This window comes from Oryzias melastigma, linkage group LG6 (genome assembly GCF_002922805.2).
Source record: "Oryzias melastigma strain HK-1 linkage group LG6, ASM292280v2, whole genome shotgun sequence".
Classification (NCBI taxonomy): domain Eukaryota; kingdom Metazoa; phylum Chordata; class Actinopteri; order Beloniformes; family Adrianichthyidae; genus Oryzias; species Oryzias melastigma.
In genome coordinates, this window is record NC_050517.1 from 21,961,241 (window position 1) to 21,982,443 (window position 21,203).

The 21,203-nt window shown below is 39.3% G+C and overlaps 1 protein-coding gene across 11 annotated transcripts in view; it reads right to left on the reverse strand.

The window, feature by feature from the left end:
- Positions 1 to 2,886: 2,886 nt before the first annotated feature.
- Positions 2,887 to 21,203, reverse strand: part of shank3a (SH3 and multiple ankyrin repeat domains 3a) — a 162,893-nt gene continuing 144,576 nt past the window's right edge. For 4 of the 11 annotated variants that reach the window (XM_036212448.1, XM_024281649.2, XM_024281648.2 and 1 more), the window contains 7 exons: positions 16,005 to 16,085; positions 15,803 to 15,826; positions 15,386 to 15,513; positions 15,092 to 15,197; positions 13,701 to 14,227; positions 11,523 to 13,600; positions 2,887 to 4,197 (listed from right to left, as the gene is read on the reverse strand). In XM_036212448.1, the coding sequence (XP_036068341.1) occupies positions 3,633 to 4,197; positions 11,523 to 13,600; positions 13,701 to 14,227; positions 15,092 to 15,197; positions 15,386 to 15,513; positions 15,803 to 15,826; positions 16,005 to 16,085 (3,509 nt within the window). In that variant the 3' untranslated portion in view covers positions 2,887 to 3,632. The other 7 variants (XM_024281650.2, XM_036212449.1, XR_004948077.1 and 4 more) reach the window with 6 other exon arrangements.

A 21,203-nucleotide genomic window follows, 5' to 3' on the forward strand; every position in this document is an offset into this window, starting at 1 on the left:
GAAATGTAAATGCAAGTAGATATACACAGGCTATATATATGTTCATAAATATATAGAGACATGCATATAGCCTGCTTCTTTACAAAGAAACAACAGTGACTGCAGTTCTGCCTGCAGAAGGATGTAACAAATGTCTGTTCTTCTCAAGATTTCCAGGAGATGGCACCATATTGTCATAGTATCTAACAGCGTAAGAATGCTGCAACTAAGATAGTCCTAAAGCAAAGACAAATATACATCAGGAAAGTTAAGTTTCTTTTTGGCACATTTTTCATTTGTGATGTTTGTTCCTCATTAAATCAGCTAATATAGCGTATTCACAACTCAGAAACTGGATGTCTGAAAAACGAAAAAGGAGTGCTGCCAAACAGATTGGAGGATAAGGGAGCGCATCTGACAATGGATGTACAGAAGAGTGACACTGCATGCATGCTTCAAAAGAGTTTTCTTTTTCTTAAAATTTAAGATTAAAAATGAAAGCATTATTATGAAAGTTCAGCTCCAATTTCATTCTGGTTCGACCTCTGGCAGAAAAATTAACTTTTCTTGATCTCACCTTTTATTAAACTAGACTCCAGAATGATAGTTTGATGAAACTGACGTATGCGCTTTTTTTCTGTTTGCGTGTACGTGTGTGTGTTGTAACACAGCAACAACCGGCAATCTCTGATGGTACAGTAAGGCTATATTGGACTAACTCCAAAGATGTAAACCCTAACAACTAACCACACTCTCACTGTTTTCACGCGATCTCATCGTCTCTTCCAAACAAATACACAAAAATAGAAACAAACAAGCATTTGCACACATGGACTCGCAGCCATACATGTGTCGAAAAGGAAAAACCACACAGAGATTCAGGGAATCCAGATGCATGCATGCGCTTGGACGATGGGTGGCTTTTTATGTTAGCACCTTGTCACCTTGTTTTTGTGCAAATCATCCCCTAGTTCATAGTTCAGAGTTCAAAAGTTCAAGAGTTCATAGAAAGAATAAAATCTGCTCACCTTTTCCATAGGTGGTTAACTATGCATATATGCCAAACATTCATATATAGATCTATATACTTTTAGTTTTTCAAAAATTTATATGAAATCTATTATATTTACATTGCTCGTGATAAAAAACAAATATCTGTAGTTTGTTCTTCTTTTTCTTTTTTTTTTTACACAAGTGTATGTATGTTAAGAACAAACAGAATATTTTTCTGTCATATTTTTTCCTCTTGTCACTCTAAAATTCAGAAGAGATTTAAATTCCACGTTCTACACGCTACAAAATCTACCCAAGTGGATGAGGGTAGCGGGTCAGCAACAACAACAAAAGATGAATATCAAACCAAAAGTTCACATGAATCTACGAAAACAGAACACTGGAGTCAAAAAATAATCCGCGAGGTCACAGTGAGGCAGTGAGTGCTATTCCTACAACCCAGATATAGCGATTTGTTCACCACCCGCTTCAAAACTGCAAAGAAACAAAATAAAAGAACAAAAGAAATTAAGCTGTACACATTTTTTTTGCCAAGCCTTGGCGTTCTGACTGAATGCTTCTGATGAGCAGAAGTTTTCGAGGGTATAAGAGATTTTGTGGCATCCTGTCAGAAAAACAGTTATGCCAAAATGCTTTGTTGTTGCGCAAATAAAACAGTTTATTACTGCCAGCAGAAGCTACTCAACCCTAAATACAATTACTGATTTGTATTGTTTAAGGAAAACTCCTTTTTGTTTCACTTCACTACCTGGTTCTTATTGTTAGTCCGCTAGTTGCCCTTGTTTTTTTTTTTTTTTGGATATTATTTTAACTCACTGTGACAATGGCAGAGATAAAGGGAAGCAGTGAGCCTGTCAAATACTAATTTTCTCTTTTTTTTTTAAAGGTACTTACAGTAGCTTTCCCATCCCCATGGTCTGAAACAATGTCCATATCCTGCAGGTTGTTTCACTTTTTTTCATGCCGTTTTGACTGTTTCAACACCAGAAATTGTGCTAAAAAAAAAAAAAAAAAAATCTTCATACCAGGTCACAGGGATGGAAATTTTTACTATTTTTCTAAAATAATCATCGCCAAAGATAATTATTGAAAAGCATTGAAACAGCCACCAACCTTTCCCGGCCCAAGTTTCCATCCCTGAGTATAAACAGGCCTACAATGAAAGAGCCCCTTTTTGTAAAGCAAGCAGCTGGCTTGGTTAGTGGCCCTTGCAGGATATATATTGTGAGATGATGGGATCTGGAGCTGAGACAGTGGGGATAGGTGTCAGCTAGGTCACATTATTAGCGTCACATTATAGGATACCCTTTGGAATAACGGAAGACCGTATAGAAGAAAAAAAAATGATGCAACTAGTCATGCTACTGTTAAAGAAGGGGTGAATACAAATGACAGAAAACAAACAAACAAGCAAAAAAACATTTTAAATCCATATACTTTTTCTTTTAAATATAAATATGTATCTACAGTATAATTATATGAATTGATACAAATTAGTAAACTATTGGCTGAATAACAATTTTCCGTCTATACTAAACTCCAAATACAACTGCAGATTTATGGTTTCTTTATTTGTTTATTTTTTGCAACTCAGACTCTTTTGCTGTAATAATCTATATTTAGATACATATATATTGTAAATATTTAGATACATATAAACTGTTATATCTGTGTGATATATATATATACTGTATATATATATATATATATATATTTAAAATATATATATTTAGAATATATATATATATATATATATAAAGATAATATATATATATGTATACCATATATATACTCATATATATATATACCGTATATATACATATATATATAGACAGTATTCATATATATATATATATATATATATACTGTATATATATGTAATATTTGTGTGTGTGTATAAAGCATTTAGTTATATTTATAACTCCCTTTAGAAAAAACAAAAGTAATTTAATATGAAAAAAGCCACGAGTGTTGGTTAAACATTCTCCAAATATAGTAGATAGCACAGTCTGGGTACCAAGGCAGATGGGTTTTCTCCTTCTGTGGAGCTCCACCTCAAGTCTCCAGTTTAAAACTGACAGCAGGTATACAGCAGGCACACCTTGTTAGAGCCATGCCGCTTCGTTCTCCGTTGCAGTGTGTTTCTCACTGTCGATTTCTTTATAAATAATTTGAAAGGCAACTGAGCTTTGTGTTTGAAACAAAAAAAAATACACACTCCTGCTCTTTTGCTCAAACTGCTTAAAAGCTTGGAGTTTTAGTGAGAAAGAGGTATGAATGGTCAAATGCATAAAAATTATGCGTGGCTTCAAGCAGCCAATTTTCTCAAGCGAAATGATCAGATTGGACAGTTTAATTCATTAAATATGTTTTCATTTTCAGCTTTGAACTAAATGCATCAAGCTACACTGAGCAGGGTTTTAACTCCTCTGCTTCAGTGCAGTTAAGAACAGAGCATTAATGCAATGCAGAGTGGCAATGTAAAGTTTGTCGTTTATAGATCAAATGTGAACCTTTAACACTAAACATAAAAGCAGCTGGAGCTAAAGAGGAGCAGTCTGTAGTTTTTCTCATTTTTTTCAGCTCTACACCTCCCCATCTTTCTTTACTCCAACTGTTGCTCTGTCTCAGGGCAGGGGTTAGCTTTCCAGCAGCTGCTTTAGTGCTCGTTCGATGTTCATGCGGTGTCCGACTCGTGTTACTCCCAACTCTGCAAAGTCATCCTTGGTTAAAGCTGGGAGGTGAGAGCCTTCGATCTCGTGTTCCTGAAACCCTGCTCTGTGCTCCCCTAGATTGATGCTCTCCAGCCAGTCTCCCACATCGTACTTGTTCCAAAGGTGGAGGGGTTTTTGGTGGAAGGGTCGAAGTGCTAAAAGGGGCGAACCTAACCCGGGGGAATGAGAAGGGGATGGGGAGCGAGAGCGGGACCGAGCGCTTGAGCTCCTCATCACAAATCGCACCTCTTTGGGCTCCCCTGGTAGGCTGAGGCTCGAGGACTTGAGGATGGTCTGCGGTGGTGTAGTTGGTGATGTTGGCAGGCCGAAGCCAGAGAATCGTCCAAGGGGATCGCCCCGGTCAGGTGAGCCCGAGCTTGGGCTGGGGGTACGTCTGGTGACGGGATAGCGGCTACCGGGGCGGATGGTGAATGTGGTTCCATAGCTTCTCTGAGAAATGGTGTGGAGTTCACCTAAGCTGCTGAAAAGTCTGGTAAAAACACACAGATTGTTTTGGAAATGTCAACAAAGAAGACAAATGTGATCAAATGAAGAAGAAGAAAAGGAAAAAATTTAGTTTTTTAAGTAACTAGAATAAATAGCCTGACATTGAACGGTGCACATCTCAGGATTTGAGAAAATCTAACGTTTTATCAGTCTTACACCTTTTTTGATAGAACACTGCATCCATTTAAAGCATAAGCTTTCACCTTTAAATATTTGTCCTCTCATATGAACATCATATGATGAACACAGCATAGATTTCTACTAATTAATAAAGTAAAAGTTCCAAATGGTTTTCACTTATGAGAGAACACAAGGTCAGGTCAGTTAGTTGAAAGGTGAAATCCAGTTTTTGAACATGTTAATTGCATGCTAAGGTGACAACCCATGAAGGTATTTTTTTTCTAATGTCTACATATAGAACCTACTCACTAACAAAAGGAAAGTCAAACTGAATGAGTGTCCAAAAAGACTGAAAACAACAATAATCTCTGATGTGTCTAAAACAATCACGACCTTTACAGACTCCAGTGACACATTTGTTCAGAATAATTGATTACTAAGAAGTGTTTTGGATTGTTACTTAAATTGCCAAAGCTATCACTCCTGTCTCAAGTACTTATGTTGATCTAAGAAATATTTCAGTTAAATATAGATTAATGTTCAGCAAAACAGAAACTGTACTAAAACATTTTGGTTAACCAGAGAATTTAACTAGGCATCTGTAAAAAAATGAAATGTAAATAAAAAAAAAGCTAAAAAAAAAAAAAACAGAATTGAAGGCCTGGTCCCACTGGCTTTCACCGCCATGTCACTGCTGGAGCACGGAGGAAATTTCATCCCCGGGGTACAGACGCTGTTGGCAGTGGACTGACAGTGCAACGGCCGAACGGCCGAGATATGGCAGTGGAATAGATGAGCATACATGCGGTAAAAAATTGGGCCGGTTTTACATGCGGAAAGAATTTTTGAACTGCACAAAAATTGATACCGCGGGTGATTGCGTGTGCTACCAGTGGTACAGCAGCGCAATAGCAGTTTCAGTGCGAGATCGGTCCGTGAAGCGAACGCCAGCATATGCGCTTGGCGCCGAAATTCTGCATTCATGCACTGCTGTAGCATAGCTGTAGCACAGCCGTTTCCCCGGCTGGTCTGCATTTGTACCACTACTTACAGTGTCTGTTTAGCGGCTGCATGAGAGGACGCGCTTACACGAGAATTAAGCAGTGCTCTGGCAGTGGAGTGGTAGTGGAGTGGACTCCGACATCTGTATCGCTGCTATTGCACAAACATGCATAGAGTTAGCGCGTCTAAGCGCGTGTGGCAGATTTTCCAAATGTTTTACTCGTGATATGGCAGTGAAACCCAGTGGGACAGGGGCTTAAGTTTAGAACTAATGTGGGAAAGCAAAGAAAAAACTATAAGTTTGGTTTGTATGACGTCTGACATCACAAAGTGTTTTTACCCTATGACAAGTTTGCTTCATGTAAATTAGCACATCAGGTATTCCTAAACTCTAAAGCATCCTTAGGATACCAAATAAAAGTGTTAAAAATAATAAATTTGGTTTAAATAAAAACCAAAATAGATTATTTAAAAAAAAAAACTTGGCGTAAATCCATCTTTTACCAATAAAAGACCCACTCTGATCATCTTTTGATCTATTGTAAAATTGTTCCCAGTGGACTTTTTCATGATGGATATGCTGTTTTAAGCCAAAATCAAAAAGCCTCTCATTGTTTTTAGGACGTAGTTTCTGCAGAGTATTTTTATTTTTAAATTCGCCACCAAGCTGTGGGTGGGATTGCTGGTGCGGAACAACCCCACCCCCTCCCCCGCTCTTTTGCAGAGAGATTGCAGCTGGGACCCGCCTTGCATATTTTCTGTTACAAATAAGCTCATTTTTAAATTACATTTTTTTCATGCTCCTGATTCACAATTTGAATAAAGAAATATGGAATATAGAAATACTTTTCTTTATGTAAAATATGTTAAAAACACAATTTTCATCAGATTTGGTTTTTAACACATTTAGACAAAAAAAGTAGAAACTGAAGACTAACCAAATGTTGAAAGTACATTTCACTTTTCAACCGTTAAAGTTTTACTTTTAATCAAATGAAATGCACATGTACGTTTAAAGTACACGTTAATAGGGAACAACTAAGTTAAGCTAACTAGGAAGAAAGATGTCAAACCAGCTAACTAGGACGATTTAATACTATTATACAATATTTTATTGTAGTATGCTTCTTTATTAAATGTTTTCTTTTTTTCATCAACACAGCTGAACTTAGAAATAAACCGTGAAAAGATTTTTGAGAATGGCTGTTAGTCTCCTAAAAGTAAGGAAATAAAATGATGAAAGAATAATGTAATATTGGAGTTTGTCTAACTGGCAAAGCAGAAGTTCAAAGCTGAGGCCTGAATGCAATAAAGATTCTTCTTTCAGGTTATTGTACGTGCTGAAATCTTTTGACGTGAGGTGAAATTTAGACTACAATCTACACAGGCTGGAGAAAAATGATCTACAAGAAGCCAACAGGTATGAGATGAGCTCTATGCACACTTACACAGTAGTCCTGCCCTCCTGGGCGCACAGGCAGTGCTAGACCAATCAGATCAGAGCAGCAGGGCGGAGCATGCAAGGTGAGCAGAGAGAGAGCAATGGGAGAGAATGTTAGCATCACTCCATGAGACGCAGTCTGCCAACCAGACTCAACAACTGCCTCAACCAGCGCTGCTGTCTCCGACAAGCCCACTGGATGTTTACACTTGCATGATGTGTACGTGTCACTTTGAACTGGGCTGCTGGCAAAGACAGCAGGGCGGGTTTCAGCATTGCTGGAAGGTCCAACTGGTGAGCTACATGAGAGAGAAATGAACACACTCTTCACATACTGCACAAAACAAATGAACAAATGAAGAAATAAAAGGCCGGCATAAGTCTCTGACCTTTAAAGCTGGGTTTGTACTTCCTTACAAACATGAATAGAGTTTTTAGTGATGTATGTGCTGCACTGTATCCAAAAGATGTTAAGAAAATACACAACTAAAATGTGCTCTATTTAAAAATATAGTTAGTAAATCTAAAGGGCCAACACAGTCAGGGACTATGTCTGTCCTTTTTTACACATAAAAAATGATTCTTAAAAAAAGTGTACAAGCAAAAAACAGTTCATAAAAACAACAAAGCAAACAAAATGAGAAACATGTTTAAATCACTCAAAGTTGTCACACAAAGCAAGGTGGATACCAAAGTGACACAAAAGCACGGAGGTATTGAGGGAATTTTGGAAGAATTGACACATCATGGAAGGAAGGATTGAATGAGCAAGCATTACAATGAAGACTGCCTATGGCACATGTGTGAGGCGCTCCAGAAGGTGAGGAGAAACAAATACAGATGCAGTGAAACACACACAGAGAAATAATGGTGTGAATGATCATCTTTGTCACAGCCAAACGCAATCAACCGTCAGGGCGGTAACAAGAGTATGAGCCCAATCAGAGCTGGGTGTCAGGTGGCATGTTATATTTGATTGAGCCTTTTTCTATTCTCAGATCTTATTAAGGAACAATGGCTGACTCCTAAATTTCAGTTTAATTCAAAAGATTGGCGTCTCATTTGGCGCCAAAACACTTAAACCACTGATAGATCAAGTTGATTAATGACTCTTCTCGAAACACAAGAAACCTTGGAAATATGTTGGTTTTCGGCAGGAGGAAATGCCATTTGAAGAAATCAAGAAAAAGCATCTAGAAATGGGACATTTACCTCAAGTTTCATCCTAATCGTAGCTAGCAAAACCAGAAAACTAATAAGGACCAATAGTTATCTCCAGTGTCCCATTAGTCAATGTATGGCCATCAAGACCAACCATCGCAGGTCAACATTTGTACATTGATACTGTAGGTACACCGTCTTAATGTTAAGAACTATTTAACTCCACAAAAACTTTTAAGGGTACCAACTAAACCAGGGGCCTGCAACCTGAGGCTCTGCAGCCATATGCGACTTTTTTACCCCTACATTGTGGCTCTCTGGTTAATCATAATAATAATACCAAAAAAAAAAAAAAAAGTGAAGCAAACAAAATTAAATCAACTTATTCACAAAATATTGAGAGATATTATCTATCACTCCGTGAAGTTCCTGACTATAGTAGCAATAAAATCCATCAATCCTTCCTAGTTGACCAAAGTTGTATCAAAACACCTCGACACATTTTTAAGCTCCGTGCACCACAGAAAACCAATTTGAAGTCAGTAAGCACAACCAGAATTCATACCTAAGGTTTGTTTTTATTTTTGAACAAATGTGCCTTATGGTTAAAAAAATACAGTAGGAGTCATTTTATTGGCTACGATGAATTTCTGGCTGAGATGCCCCACAAATAATAAAATAAACTAATATTACTTCTTTCTTTATATTAACCACTACTACTACATTTTATGCATTAAGATGATCCTTGGTGGTACAGGGCGTCTTTTCTTTTAAAAAGAAGTCATGTGAACTTATAAACCACTTTACATTTTGAAAAAAAGGTTATATTCTCTCCCAAAAACAATAGTCATTTTATATCTATCATAGTAGTAGCATAATAGAAAACTGTATTTTATTTTAAACGGTGAAGTAAAGTTCCTACTGTTTTGTGTTCAGTAAAACATCGTCCCAGATGACTCTTTAAGAGTTGAAGGTTGCAGACCCCTGATCTACACAAAGAACAACAAAGTTTCCTGTATTGAGATAAACACACACAACTGAATGTTGCATCTCCAGCAGATGCAAAATCTAATATTTTTTCAGTATTGTCACTCAGCATTGAGACCTTCTACAACCAAAACAAGATTCAACATATAAATATGTGATTTCATATTACAAAAGAGCCAATCACAAAAAAACACGTTCAAACACTAAGAGAAAACCCTCAAACATTTGGTTAGAGCTTTGTTGCATACAAGGCTGTTAATGCAAAGATCACGGCAGGAACATTTTAACACACCATTATGTTCAAATACTACCACAGCTACATCCTTATATCTTTGAAGTCATCACCGATAATCTACTAATGAGTGATGAGCAGTAAACTGTTTTTATGATGTTACTTTCAGTGATGACTGCAAAGGGATTTGAATAAGGAGATGCAGTGTATTTGAACTCTGGGAAAAGATTGCTGCAGCAGGGTCAAAGGTTAGAACTCAAACATGACTATGTGCAAGAAATGAGGAGAGTCTTTCAGGAAATGTGTGCCTTAAGCAACATCACCTTGTTTGCATCATCAGATAATCCACACAATCTTGCATGCATGAAGTCATGTGAAAATATATGCACTCTGAATTTAATTTAAAGAGATACACTGATATACAACTTTTTTATGTATCGTTTTGTATATGGACCTAAAACATGATCAAAATATATTTTAAAAATGCTGCTTTCCATGTATACATTTATCATTGCTTTCCCCCAAACTGTCTGGAATGGCCTAGATTTGATTCAGCTGAACCCTTGATGACTGAATCCCAGATGAATTTTTAGGCTGTGGTAAACCAAGCAGAGCACGGAGGACAGCAGGCAGCAGGGGAGGTAGACTGAGCATTCACCTGGTAAAACCTATGAGGATGCTATGCTGTTTGTACATGTTTTTGGTGGACAGTGGAACATTTTCACATAAAGAATATTAGGACTGAGTAAGAGTGGATGCACTTTTTATGCAAATTAAAAAAAAATAATTAATTAATCTGGACTTTTGCTTTTAAGCAAAATAATCTATTTTTCATTTTGTTGGGTCCAAATTAGTAACAATTCCTAAACATTGATACATTGGCTATATTCCAGATTTTCACCTGTAAACACATAAGATCATATGTTTAAATTGAAACCCCTTTTAAAAGTAAATATGCAGCTACTTACTCCTAAAGTTAATTTCACACCGCCCTCGGCAATGCGCGTTCAAGCGACCGCATTCAATAAAAATTCTATGTAAATCGTCTCTACACATGTTTCTACGACCGTTTACAGACTCTACGTACAAAAATACGCAGCCATTGATCGTGTGCTAAAAGTTAAATCAGGTCGAATTTTAACCAATCAGGGACTCGGATTTGGTAGTGATGTATGGATGGCGTCCCTTTTAATTCACTGAACTGTTTGAAAATTGATCATGGAGGAGAAAATTAATGTGTCCATCCAGAACTGTGAAAAAAAAAGCCTGGAGGAAGATTCATGAGATTTTCAGAGTTTTGACAATTCACACTAAGCCTCTTCCAGTTATTGGTGCTGACATGTGCTAATAAACAGTAGAAAAAGAAAAAGTATCCTTTCCCTGCTTGTCCACTATGTACGAAAATGAGCATTCAAGAATGCAGTAGGAATATTTTAGTAACTTTGCACATAGTCAATAGTTTATCAGTTTGTTTTTTCCCCTTTTGTATGTCATGCATCTAAATTGAGATAATATAAAGAAATGATTGATATATTTTCAAATTCGATCATTTTTTTTCTTGTTTTTGCTTGTAAAAATGTTTAAAAGGAGTGCATCTTCTTTTCACACAACTCTACATGCATACTCAGACTGAACAGCTAAATTTATTGACTTCTGTTGTCTACAGCTAACAAAGACAAAGATTTATTAGTAGGGAAAGAAATATGACCGTGACAAAGAGCAGTCTTGACCAAAGCCCGGAGCCATCATTTATCTACAGCTGGAGATCTACACCCAATCCTTTCTCTAATGCACTGTACTATCAATCCTGCTTTAGAAGACCGCTTAGGTTGCACTGAAGCAATGACATGATGCAAACAAGGAAACGTTTCACATTCAAAGGAAAACACAAGGAAGGAAATGTATTTGAGGTTTATATATTTCAAAGAGATTAGTTTGTAGGTTTTGTTAAGAAAAACACTTGTTTAATTAAAAAAAAAGTGTTGGTTTACCCCTATGGTCTATAACTTTAGGGTTTGCTTTCTTCAGTGTCCTCACATCTGCAGAAATATATAGAGGGCTTCATTGTATTTTCAAAAGTTGGTGGTAAAAAAAGAATCCCACAGATAAGAATCAAAACCAGCACTGAGTAAAAGATTGCAAAGATAAAATTAAAGCTTAAGCATCTTTTAATGTCCACTACTACAAATTATATTATTGTTTAATTTTACATTGGAAATACTAAAATAACTTTCCAAACATAAAATACACCACAACATTTTAAAATGATTTCTTTGTAAGAAAAATATATATATATTCCAAGTTCAGATAAACGAGAAAAGAAGTCAAAACTGTATTATCTTGTAGGCATGCAACTCTGTCTTACCTGGCCCCTGCTACAGGTGACTTCCTTCCTGGGTCAAGTGATGTTCCCAGTGGCTCCTCCCCCAGTGACCTAGTGTCTTTATTTAACTGCTGTAGACGTGAACTTAGCTCCCCAATAACAGAAGGCTTTGTACCTTCGTCTGCACCCAGCCCAAGTCCCAGTCCACCAAGATTGCCCAAACTCCCAATGCTTAGCCCCACCCCTGGGCCTCGAGGCTCCACTGGGTCCCCCCACAGCTTGGACCTCCTTTGGAAGAGGTAGCGAGGCTTGGTGGGGCCTAGACCAGTCACAGAGGCAGAGCCCCCCACGGGGAGCCCAACTCCTCCAGCTGCAGCAGCAGCTAGGGCAGCAGCCTGTTGTTGGGATAGCAGCTCACTGTCGGAGCTCTGCTTCAGTAGAGGGTCCCTGAAGGTGACGGGGCCTTTACTCCCTCCTATCTGGGACTTGAGTCGGGGCTTAGGAGGCACTGGCGGCTTGTCGAAAACAAATGTCTGCCCGTCGGCATAGGAGGTGTGCGTGGTGTGTGTGTCAGCAGGCTCACCGCTTTCTGACGACAGTGTGGACATGCTGGAAACCGTGGAGACAGTGCTGGTGGTCTCAAGATGATGATCTCTTTCTCGGTCACTCGAGCTACGTGTGTCAGCCTCCTCCACGCCTGAGTCAGCCGCGGAGCCGGACTCACCCACTGGTGGGGGCTCCAGAGGGTCAGATGGTTTCCCTGAGACAGCTGCAGCACTGTGTAGACGTGAGGGCTGCTGAGGCTGAGGCTGGGTGGGGGTCACAATAGGAGTTGATGGGGTTGAGGGAGTTTGGGCCGTTGGCGTTGTTGGGGTCCCAGGAGAGGTGGAAGCCTTAGCAGGGGATGCTGGCATTGCATGTGCCTGTGCCAACAACCCATTTGCAAACTCGTCCGGAGGGGGAACCACTCCGATCTTTCGTAGCTCTTCTCTTGTTTCCTCGTCACTGGAGGATAACATAGCAGGGGGCAGAGTGACGGTGTATGTGTCTGCATCCTCTTCTGAACTTCCCTGAGCCAAACTCTTCTCTTGGCAAGGGGTGGCAGGATGCTGAGTTTGAGGTAAGATCTGGGACTGGGGCACAGTGGGACTGGGAGGTTTAGCCTGTGGACTTTTGCTGGGCTCAGGTGTCTGTTCATGTTCTGAACCCATTCCAGCTGCTTGACCATTATTGGTGGCATGTACCATGATCAGCCCCGCTGTCTTCTGTTGTGATGTGTCCATGATGCTGATCAACATGCTCTTTTTATCCTCTAGTCTCTTTTCCTCCCTCCTTTCCTCTATTCTCGCCTCCATCTCTTGGCGGAATGATATTGGTGACGGTGATGGTGCCAATGGTGGCTTGGCGGTCTGAGGAGCTAAAACAGATGCGAGGGAAGATCCAACTTCGTACCCAGCTGCCTTGCTGCTTTTAGGTGAAAACGGAGGAGAACTAGCTGCACCATCACCGCGAGGAGACTCTTTGGTCTGAAGGTCTATAAACATTACACCCTGACCTACTCGGTCGTGTTTAGTCCGAGGTTCTGGGCTGCCAGTTGGAGACTGGCTTTGGGAGGTTAGTGCCCTTTCTCTTGCAGCCAGCGCAAGAGCCAGTGGAGAATTGGGGTCAAGAGGCTTTCCTGTAAGTGGATGGATAAAGGTGGTCCCACTAGGAGAGGGGCTAAGAGCCAAGGCAGGTGGAGGAAGCTGTCCCAGCTCTCGAGTTAGTATTCTTTCATCTATAGAATGAGACTGAATCAAAGAGGGGGAGTCAGGGCTTGTTGATGAACCCTCCAGGGTCCCGACAGATAGGAAGACAGTGGATTTCCTTCTTTCTTCTAGTCGGCGTTCGCGATCTTTCACGGCTCCAGCAATTGCTGCAGCAAAGGGGCCCTTACCCTGAAAAATCATCTCTCCTTGGGCCCGCAAACGTTCTCGCTCAATCATCAGCTGCTGCTGGTAGTAATCTGCACGGCTGGTGTGAGTGTGCCCGTGGGTATGTGGGTGTCTTCCTGAGGGTGAGCTCTCTCGTGAGTGGGCAGCAGCTAAGGCTAAACTAGCTTTTTCTTGTGCATCTTCTACCTGAAGTGGACAAAACACATGGAGATAAACGCCACAGGCTTTACATACTGCAGAGAGGATAAAAATCAAGACAACAAATCCACCCTAACTTGTAACCTACCTGCAGTTGTTTAACCAGAGGACTCTTTTTTCTTTGCGGTTTGGTGGGCGTGTACAATCCAATGCTAAACTGACCCACGTTTGCGTAAGGGTTGTCAATGACCCGACCCTTTCTTTTTATCCGCTCAGGTGGCGTAGCAGCGCAGGGACGAGGGATTTCTGTAGGCTCGACGGGTTGATGGGAAGAATCCTGCAGGATAATCATGGAGCAAGCTTTTTTCTGTCTCTCGATGTGAGTGGCCTGCCGCTGAGCGGCCTCGTAAGGCAAGTCCAAGGAGGACGGCTTAAAGCTAGAACGTCCTCCGGGCTCATGGCTCTGACTCTGGGTCCTGGATGGGGGAGGAGGAGGGCAGAAAGGTGGAGGAGGGCCCGTGTCTAGGTAGTAAGGAGGCGGGGGAGGTGCTGTTTGGGGAGGTGGGGGGATGGGATGGCCCTGTGAGTGGTCCCGGAGGCTGTCTGTCATAGAGGAACTACGGGGAAATCTGTGCTCGCCTGCAAGGGCAGATAGTCGATCCTCCTCTGTTGCACCTGAAGAGTTGAGGGAAAGACAATGAAACAATTTTACAATACATCTGTGAAAATTGACCTTTTTCAATCCCAATAATGTTTATTAAAAAATGCAAATACATAAAATTAAGATCAGCCACTCAATTACCTAACATGCTAGTCCAACCAGTATGAGTGGAGAAGTTATTATTTTTTTTCTTCCATGTTGTGTTTCATTGGACCTCAGCCAAACAACAGTATTTATACTGTAACTTAATATAGATTCACAGCTAATAGGGAGGAGGATAGCAAAACTAATATGATGAAAATTGAGGATATATTGTGCATATGAATTACTAAAAAGCAGTTAAAATTGTTTAATTAAAAATGTAGTAACAGACGATCACCGGATCTTATAAAATATGGCAGATTTGCTCAGAATAGTCAGTTTGATATAATGTAAAATCACATGATGCTTTGATGGGGACACTCAAAAGCAACTGAACAGTGATTGTGTCTTTAAAGACCTGCTCCGATAACCTTCTGATCTATTTTAAATCTTTCCCAGTGGTCTTTTAATTATGATTATGCTGATTTGAGCTAATATAATAAAAATTTGTAGAATTTTCTAGAACATAGTTTCTGGAGAGCGGCAATAGTTTAGTAGAAATTCGCCTCTGAGTTGTAGCCAGGACTGTTTATGCTGAGCAACCCCACCCCCTTTCCGCTCCCCGTTGCTGGGAGTTTCGAGTTAGCTTGTGGCCGGCCCAAAATATTTTTAATGTCACAAATAAGCTCTTTTTCAAACAGCATTGTTTTCATTTGCTCCTGATCCACAACTCATGAATGCAAATTTGAGAGTGATTTTCTTTATGTCCTCTATCATTAGAAAAATGTCCATTTTACCAAAAGACTTGGTCCTGGACATTCCCTTTGGTAGTGGTATGTGACCTCTTTCAATCCCTGGGTGAAGAGTTCCATGTAGAGTCATCCCTTGTCTCTCAAACAGTGACTGCAACACAAAATCCCCAATAACACATTTGATAAATGTTGTAAAAACAACAAAATCAAAAAGTAGCTCATTGTGCATGTAGACTAGCTAGGATGGTGTGCGAGCCAGATTTTCTAGAGTATGTTGTGTATCAGACCAGGCTGTTATGTGTGCCAGCATGGTGCCATGTACTGAGTAGGTGCACTCACACTGATCTCTGCTGGTGTGATTCTCCTGCTGGTAGGCCGTTGTTTGACAGTAGCTGCTCTGTAATCTGCCTCGGAGGGCTGTGAACGCATCATAGATTCTTGCGATGCCAACATCTCATCTAGTCTTTCTGTGAAGAAAAATGGGCCAGAACTAAATACCAAGACATAAGATTGTAGAAATGTGTCATTATGACTGTTATGGACATTAAGGACACAATAAAAAAGACATATTTATAATGTAACTACAGACAGCGTTGTTGAATCATGCATTCGGGTACTGAACTAAATCATGGTCTCAAAAAAAGAGTGAAAAAGTGAAAAAAAGAGAACAGAAAGTCCATGCGTTTGCAAGTTTCTGTTGTGATGAATCTTCATTAAGATGCTCACAGATTTATCAGTTTCTCGTCTCAGACTCACCTCCCCTTTTCCGCCGAGCAGAAGCTTTGTAAGAGAAAGATAGCATCAGCAGAGGAGGGAAAATGACAAGAACAAGCCAACACAAGTGACTACTCTAAAAGTCGGGAGATACGGCAGGTTTCAAGGACAAAGCCAAAGCAGGACACTGACAGAAAAGGAGGAGGAAAGTTCCACGTTTGTCTGCCGGTCGTTTGGCACTCACCCAGTTCTTCCAGCTCAGCGGTCATGGACTTGGAGCGCAGAGTCAGGGTTGTGCTGGGAGCTCTTTTCGGTGGTGGGGGAGCTGTGGAGAAAAGGCAAGGAGTTGAGGAGGAAGTTGAAGGGGCTGAAAATCCTTTGGCTCTGCGGTTCAGCGCTCTCCTGGCACACTCCAGACGACCAGCCCATCCCATCTTCACGGCTTTGACTTGGACAAATTCGGTTGAACTTGATGTCTCGCGTTTCGCCAGGACCTTACTCAGTGCACGGTCGGAGCCCAGCTTCTTCATGGTCGGTTCTCACTTTGTGTGATGACTAATCGATATGTCAGTGCGCCCTCAAGACTTTCATTTCTGCAACCTTTATGATGATCCAGTATGATTCCACAAAGCAAAGGGGCAGCAAACGAACAAAAAACTCCTTTGTAGCATCGCTGCCTTTTTCAAATCCACCAGATTAACATGGAGCATCATAATTTATTCCCAGCAGAAGGCAAAATGAGTAAAACAAGTAAGGAGTGGGAGACACTAATCTATTCTTCCTTCATTATACCGTCTGTCTGCAAATGAGCATCATCCAGAAATGCAAACACTTTGCTTCAACACACTAACTAAAACATCTTTCCTCAGAGAAAACCTCTCTAGGGAGCAGAGACTGGCATGTGGGCTCACAGATTAAGAGAAGACAATAAATCTAAAAAAGTAAGGAAAATTATGAACTGCAGAGAACACCGGAGCCTTCCAATCTTTCTGCACTCACACAGCATCTGGGCTGTTACCATCCCAGTCAGAGCAGTACAGCAGAAACCGCATGCTTCCAGAAAAGGAAAAAAAAAATGCAAGCTTCAAAAAGACTGAAGAAACATTGACATCAATCCAACTGAAATAGTAATGCTATCGTGATGCTTCATTTGCAGCAACAGTAAAAATGCCATGCATCACAACAGTTAGGATAAAGCCGCAGTCAGCAGTGGTCTCCACATGCTAGCCAAGTTTCCAGACAATATCCCAAAAGACAGCTCCTCCTGTCTGAGATCAACCAATGCAGCAGTGTGGAGCGGTGAGTCTCTAAAGCCCACAGATGCCCCAGTGCCTTACTAGAGCATAACTACCAGGCTGCGGCCAGAAGCTGCACATCTGGTGTACATACGCCATCCTGGGTACTGTCCATATCAGACATCTTCATTTTCTCTCCAAGTTGTGCTCCAGAAGCAGAGAGCAGGGAGGAGAAGGAGGAGGACGGGAAAAGAGAGAGGAGCGGAGACTCTCTCAGATGGAGAGAGAGTTCTGCTGCTGCTGTAATGTAATGCTTAATTCAAACATGCAGTGTAGTCACCATGGCAACGGTGGCAGTAGTGAGGCCACGCATGGTGCAGAGAGTGTGTTTGCCTGAGAGTCTCTGTGTCAGCATGTACTTTTGAATAAAGGTGAAGTGCAACACGCAGGGCTTGTCCCACCGGAGGGGCACGCTGTGCTCAACAACCCCCAGCGATCATGGGGGAGGAGCCTTTGAGCAGGCCACACCTCATCTGGTCTTCAATTCTGAGCACTGTCTATGTGAGTCAAAGTTTCAAAAGATCTGCACAGTGGCTTTGGGAACTGTTTTTGTCTAACAGTTGTCAAAAAATGGCATGAGTGATTGGGTTGGACACAACATTTTTTTTGACTTATATCAAAATATGTACCATTACCTACTAATATTCATTTAAAGGATGTCAAATTATCACGTAATTCCAATAAATTAATTACAAACAATTTAGTGCGTTTTTTCCTTTTAATGGCGTTAATCTCCTTTTTAACCTATAACGTTTATGTATTACGTAAGAGATCATTTCTGATGAGGTATTGACTACGCAGAGGTCTAATCGTACCTGTTCATTCATTTATGATAATGGACACCTCAAACAGCAATATCTCACTTTTACTATGGTCATTTACAAAATAAATACAAATTAAATTGATTGTTAATTGTGTTATATTTTGAAGTTTTCAGTGTTTGTTTCGAAGAAACAACTCTTCGTGTCTCATCTCCTCCTTGCTATATTCTCTTCTCTCTTTTTCTTCTGCTGCATCCTTGACTTCAAGATGGTCAAATTCACCAAAAAGTTTAAAGGAAACGATTAAATCACTAATGTCTTTTCTACTTTCTTTCTGATGTGATAAACTTTAGAATAATGTCAACATAGCATTCCCAAGAATTTCATGGTCAGTGTTTTTTTTGGATCACTCGGAAATGTTTTCCTACTGGTTTTTGATGTGTTAAATTAAAGTACTTTGGATTTGATGTTTTTCTTTTTTGGTTCTTTGTTGTTCGAGCCTGAGGAGATTCCCCCTTGTTGGTGTAAAAGTAAGGGTTAGAAGTCTGTTATAATAAAAAACTTCAAATAATGCCACTTTTAAAATTGTATTTTGATCTTTTACAGTCCTGCACTATCACAAATTTATATTAAACTACTTCAAAATGAGGCTTTTTACTACAATTATTAGGTTAGATTAAATATAGATAAATTAAAAACAGGTTATAAACAATTATTCACACAAAAAATAATTAGATGATAGCACTAATACTTTAATTTTCAAACACTAACTAAAATTGTTTAAAAACATAAACAGAAAGTGATAAAGGGGTTGAAAAAGGAGTAGAAGAAAAATCTTCAGATCTTCTGCTGTCAAAGAAACTAACATGGATCAAATTCAATATTCATTTTCTAATATTCTTCTGTTTGTTTTGTCAAAGAGTTGTAAATTTGAACAACATTTAATAATTTGTGAAATGTTCATTTCAACAATACTGTTTATATTATGACAGCTGAGATAAAACTGATAAAATCTTTGTTTAATATAGATGTATTTTTAATCAAAAATGTTTTTGATGTTTAAATAAATGACAGAAATTTTAAAGGGAGAAGACTTGTAAAAAAAAAGATAAAATAACTGGAAGTTCAAAAAACTATTTAGTAAAAAATAGTATTTCATATTTATAAGGCGCTATGACAACATGAGGTAGCTTGAAATAGAAAATGTATCAACAACAATTAAAGGCCATGTCACAAAACCACTACGTTAATTTTGAGCATTTAGATGGACGTTGGTTATGCATGAATATACGTAGAAAAAGTGAAAAAAGTTGTGGTCTTTAAAGGAAATTTTCACAGATGTATCACGAATGAACCACGCTAAAACCACTGAAGAAATGCAAATAAACCAAGTAAAGAACATGTAAACCCGCGCTTCTTTGAATGTCTTCACTTTGGCATTCAGAGCACTGGACAGGAATCACATTGCATCAGCACCATGGACAGCACCCACCGTGTGCCATGCGACTCTTTGTTTTAATTTATTTACAAATCGGGTGCCAGCTGAGGCAGGGTCCCCTGGCCAAGGGGCGCGTCCAGTCGCAGTCACGCCCGCCGTAAAATGGTATTATGCCATTTTTAATAAAATTGTCGATATTTGATACGTTAAGTTTAGATTTTTGTAATTAGCTAGTCAACATTTTTATTTGCTGAAAGTCTCTGACCTGCATTTTATTATGCACATAATTAACAAATTATTATGTATTTCAGAAATCCTTCTATAATCAAACATTTCAAGGAAAAGTGTTGATATCCATATCTGCACTACTAGCCCTGTAATTACCAGGAATTGGATCAGACCTAAATTCCCAGAACCCCTAATAAAGGGGTGAAAAATGTAAATACTTGTTACACAAAATGCAAATAAATAAAACGTGTGAAATATTGTGCTGTTTCTATGCAATTCATTAGAGATTTGTGCGTCTTTTACATAATTTTAACATGACATCTGCTCCATATACGCGATATAAAAGTTATACATTTCTGGTACATTAGAAATACGTGGAACAGTCGTGGAAAGTCACAAATTTGAGTATGCATCTTGCAAAAATCACGCACATGTGCCTACGATTTACAAAATAATTGCATATAAACTACGCAGAATACGAAAAAACTGTAAAATTCTCAACTAAGCAAAAGAAGCACAAAACCAAATTTATGTGTAGCTGAAACCATCAATGGACATCTGTGCGCATTGATGAACGTCAAATGTAAGAGAGACTTATGAATGATATATATCAAAAGACCAAAATTTCATACATGCAAAATGAGCAAAATGTACGTAGTGGCTGTGTTACATGGCCTTCACATGTTTGGAGTCAGACTGACAGGACAAAAACTTTATCCTGCCTGAACTCACACACTGAAGGTACATCAGAAACGCACAAATAAGCTCCAAACTAAAAAATGTGAGATAACACGATGGTCAAGTCAATATGTCATCTTGGTGGAAAATTATTTTATAAAAGATTAATACTTTTTAGAACAAAATAATTATACATTTCAACATTCAAATAGATAAGTCTGCATGGAAGACAAGAGCACGAACAATTGTAAAATTAAGCTTGTATTGTTACTCTTATATCTGTGTTTACTCATTCTTTTAAGTAGAAACTTCAACGGTGTAAAAGTTATTCATGTTGGTTACTAACATGCTGGAGAAAGTGGTCAACTTAAGGTCATAACATGCAGCAAAACAAGAAACTGTGACAACTCTTAGTTGGCCAGAATTTTCAAAGGTGGTGACTGACAAAAAATAAAATATATCCTGCATTCTGAAAATAAAAAAATATCAAAGAACAAACAAAAGTGTGCAAAGGGGAGCTTCAACTTGAGAGCAAAGCTGGAAATGAGTCACAGAGTCGGGATTTTTTAGAGAGCATTGCAAAAACAAAGGATGTTGCTCTCTAACTCAAATTGCATCCGCATGCTTAAAAATAGCAAATACTACTAAATCTAAAACCATGTGTTGCTCTAAAAATTTCAAGAGAACATTGGACACAAATTTTGGTTTTGCTTGAAAATACAAATTCCTGAGAGTATTTAGTCTCACATTCTGTCGCTTAGGGAGACTTAGTTTGTCTGCAATGACAGCTTTCCTGACAAACTTACATAAAATATTCATTTAACTGTGGTGAGACACCCTGCTGTCTCCCTAAACACCATATAAACAGTGCAATGTTGGAAGTGACTCTCAATTCAAAGAAAGACGCTCCTTCTCCTGTAGCACAGCCACACGTGTGCGTCCATAAATCCAGTCACAAGGGCGGATGTCTGATCCAGCCAGACTCAGTAAGAGAAGGTCAACAAACATGTTTTATGAAAGGGAAACGCACACAGGGGTCTGTT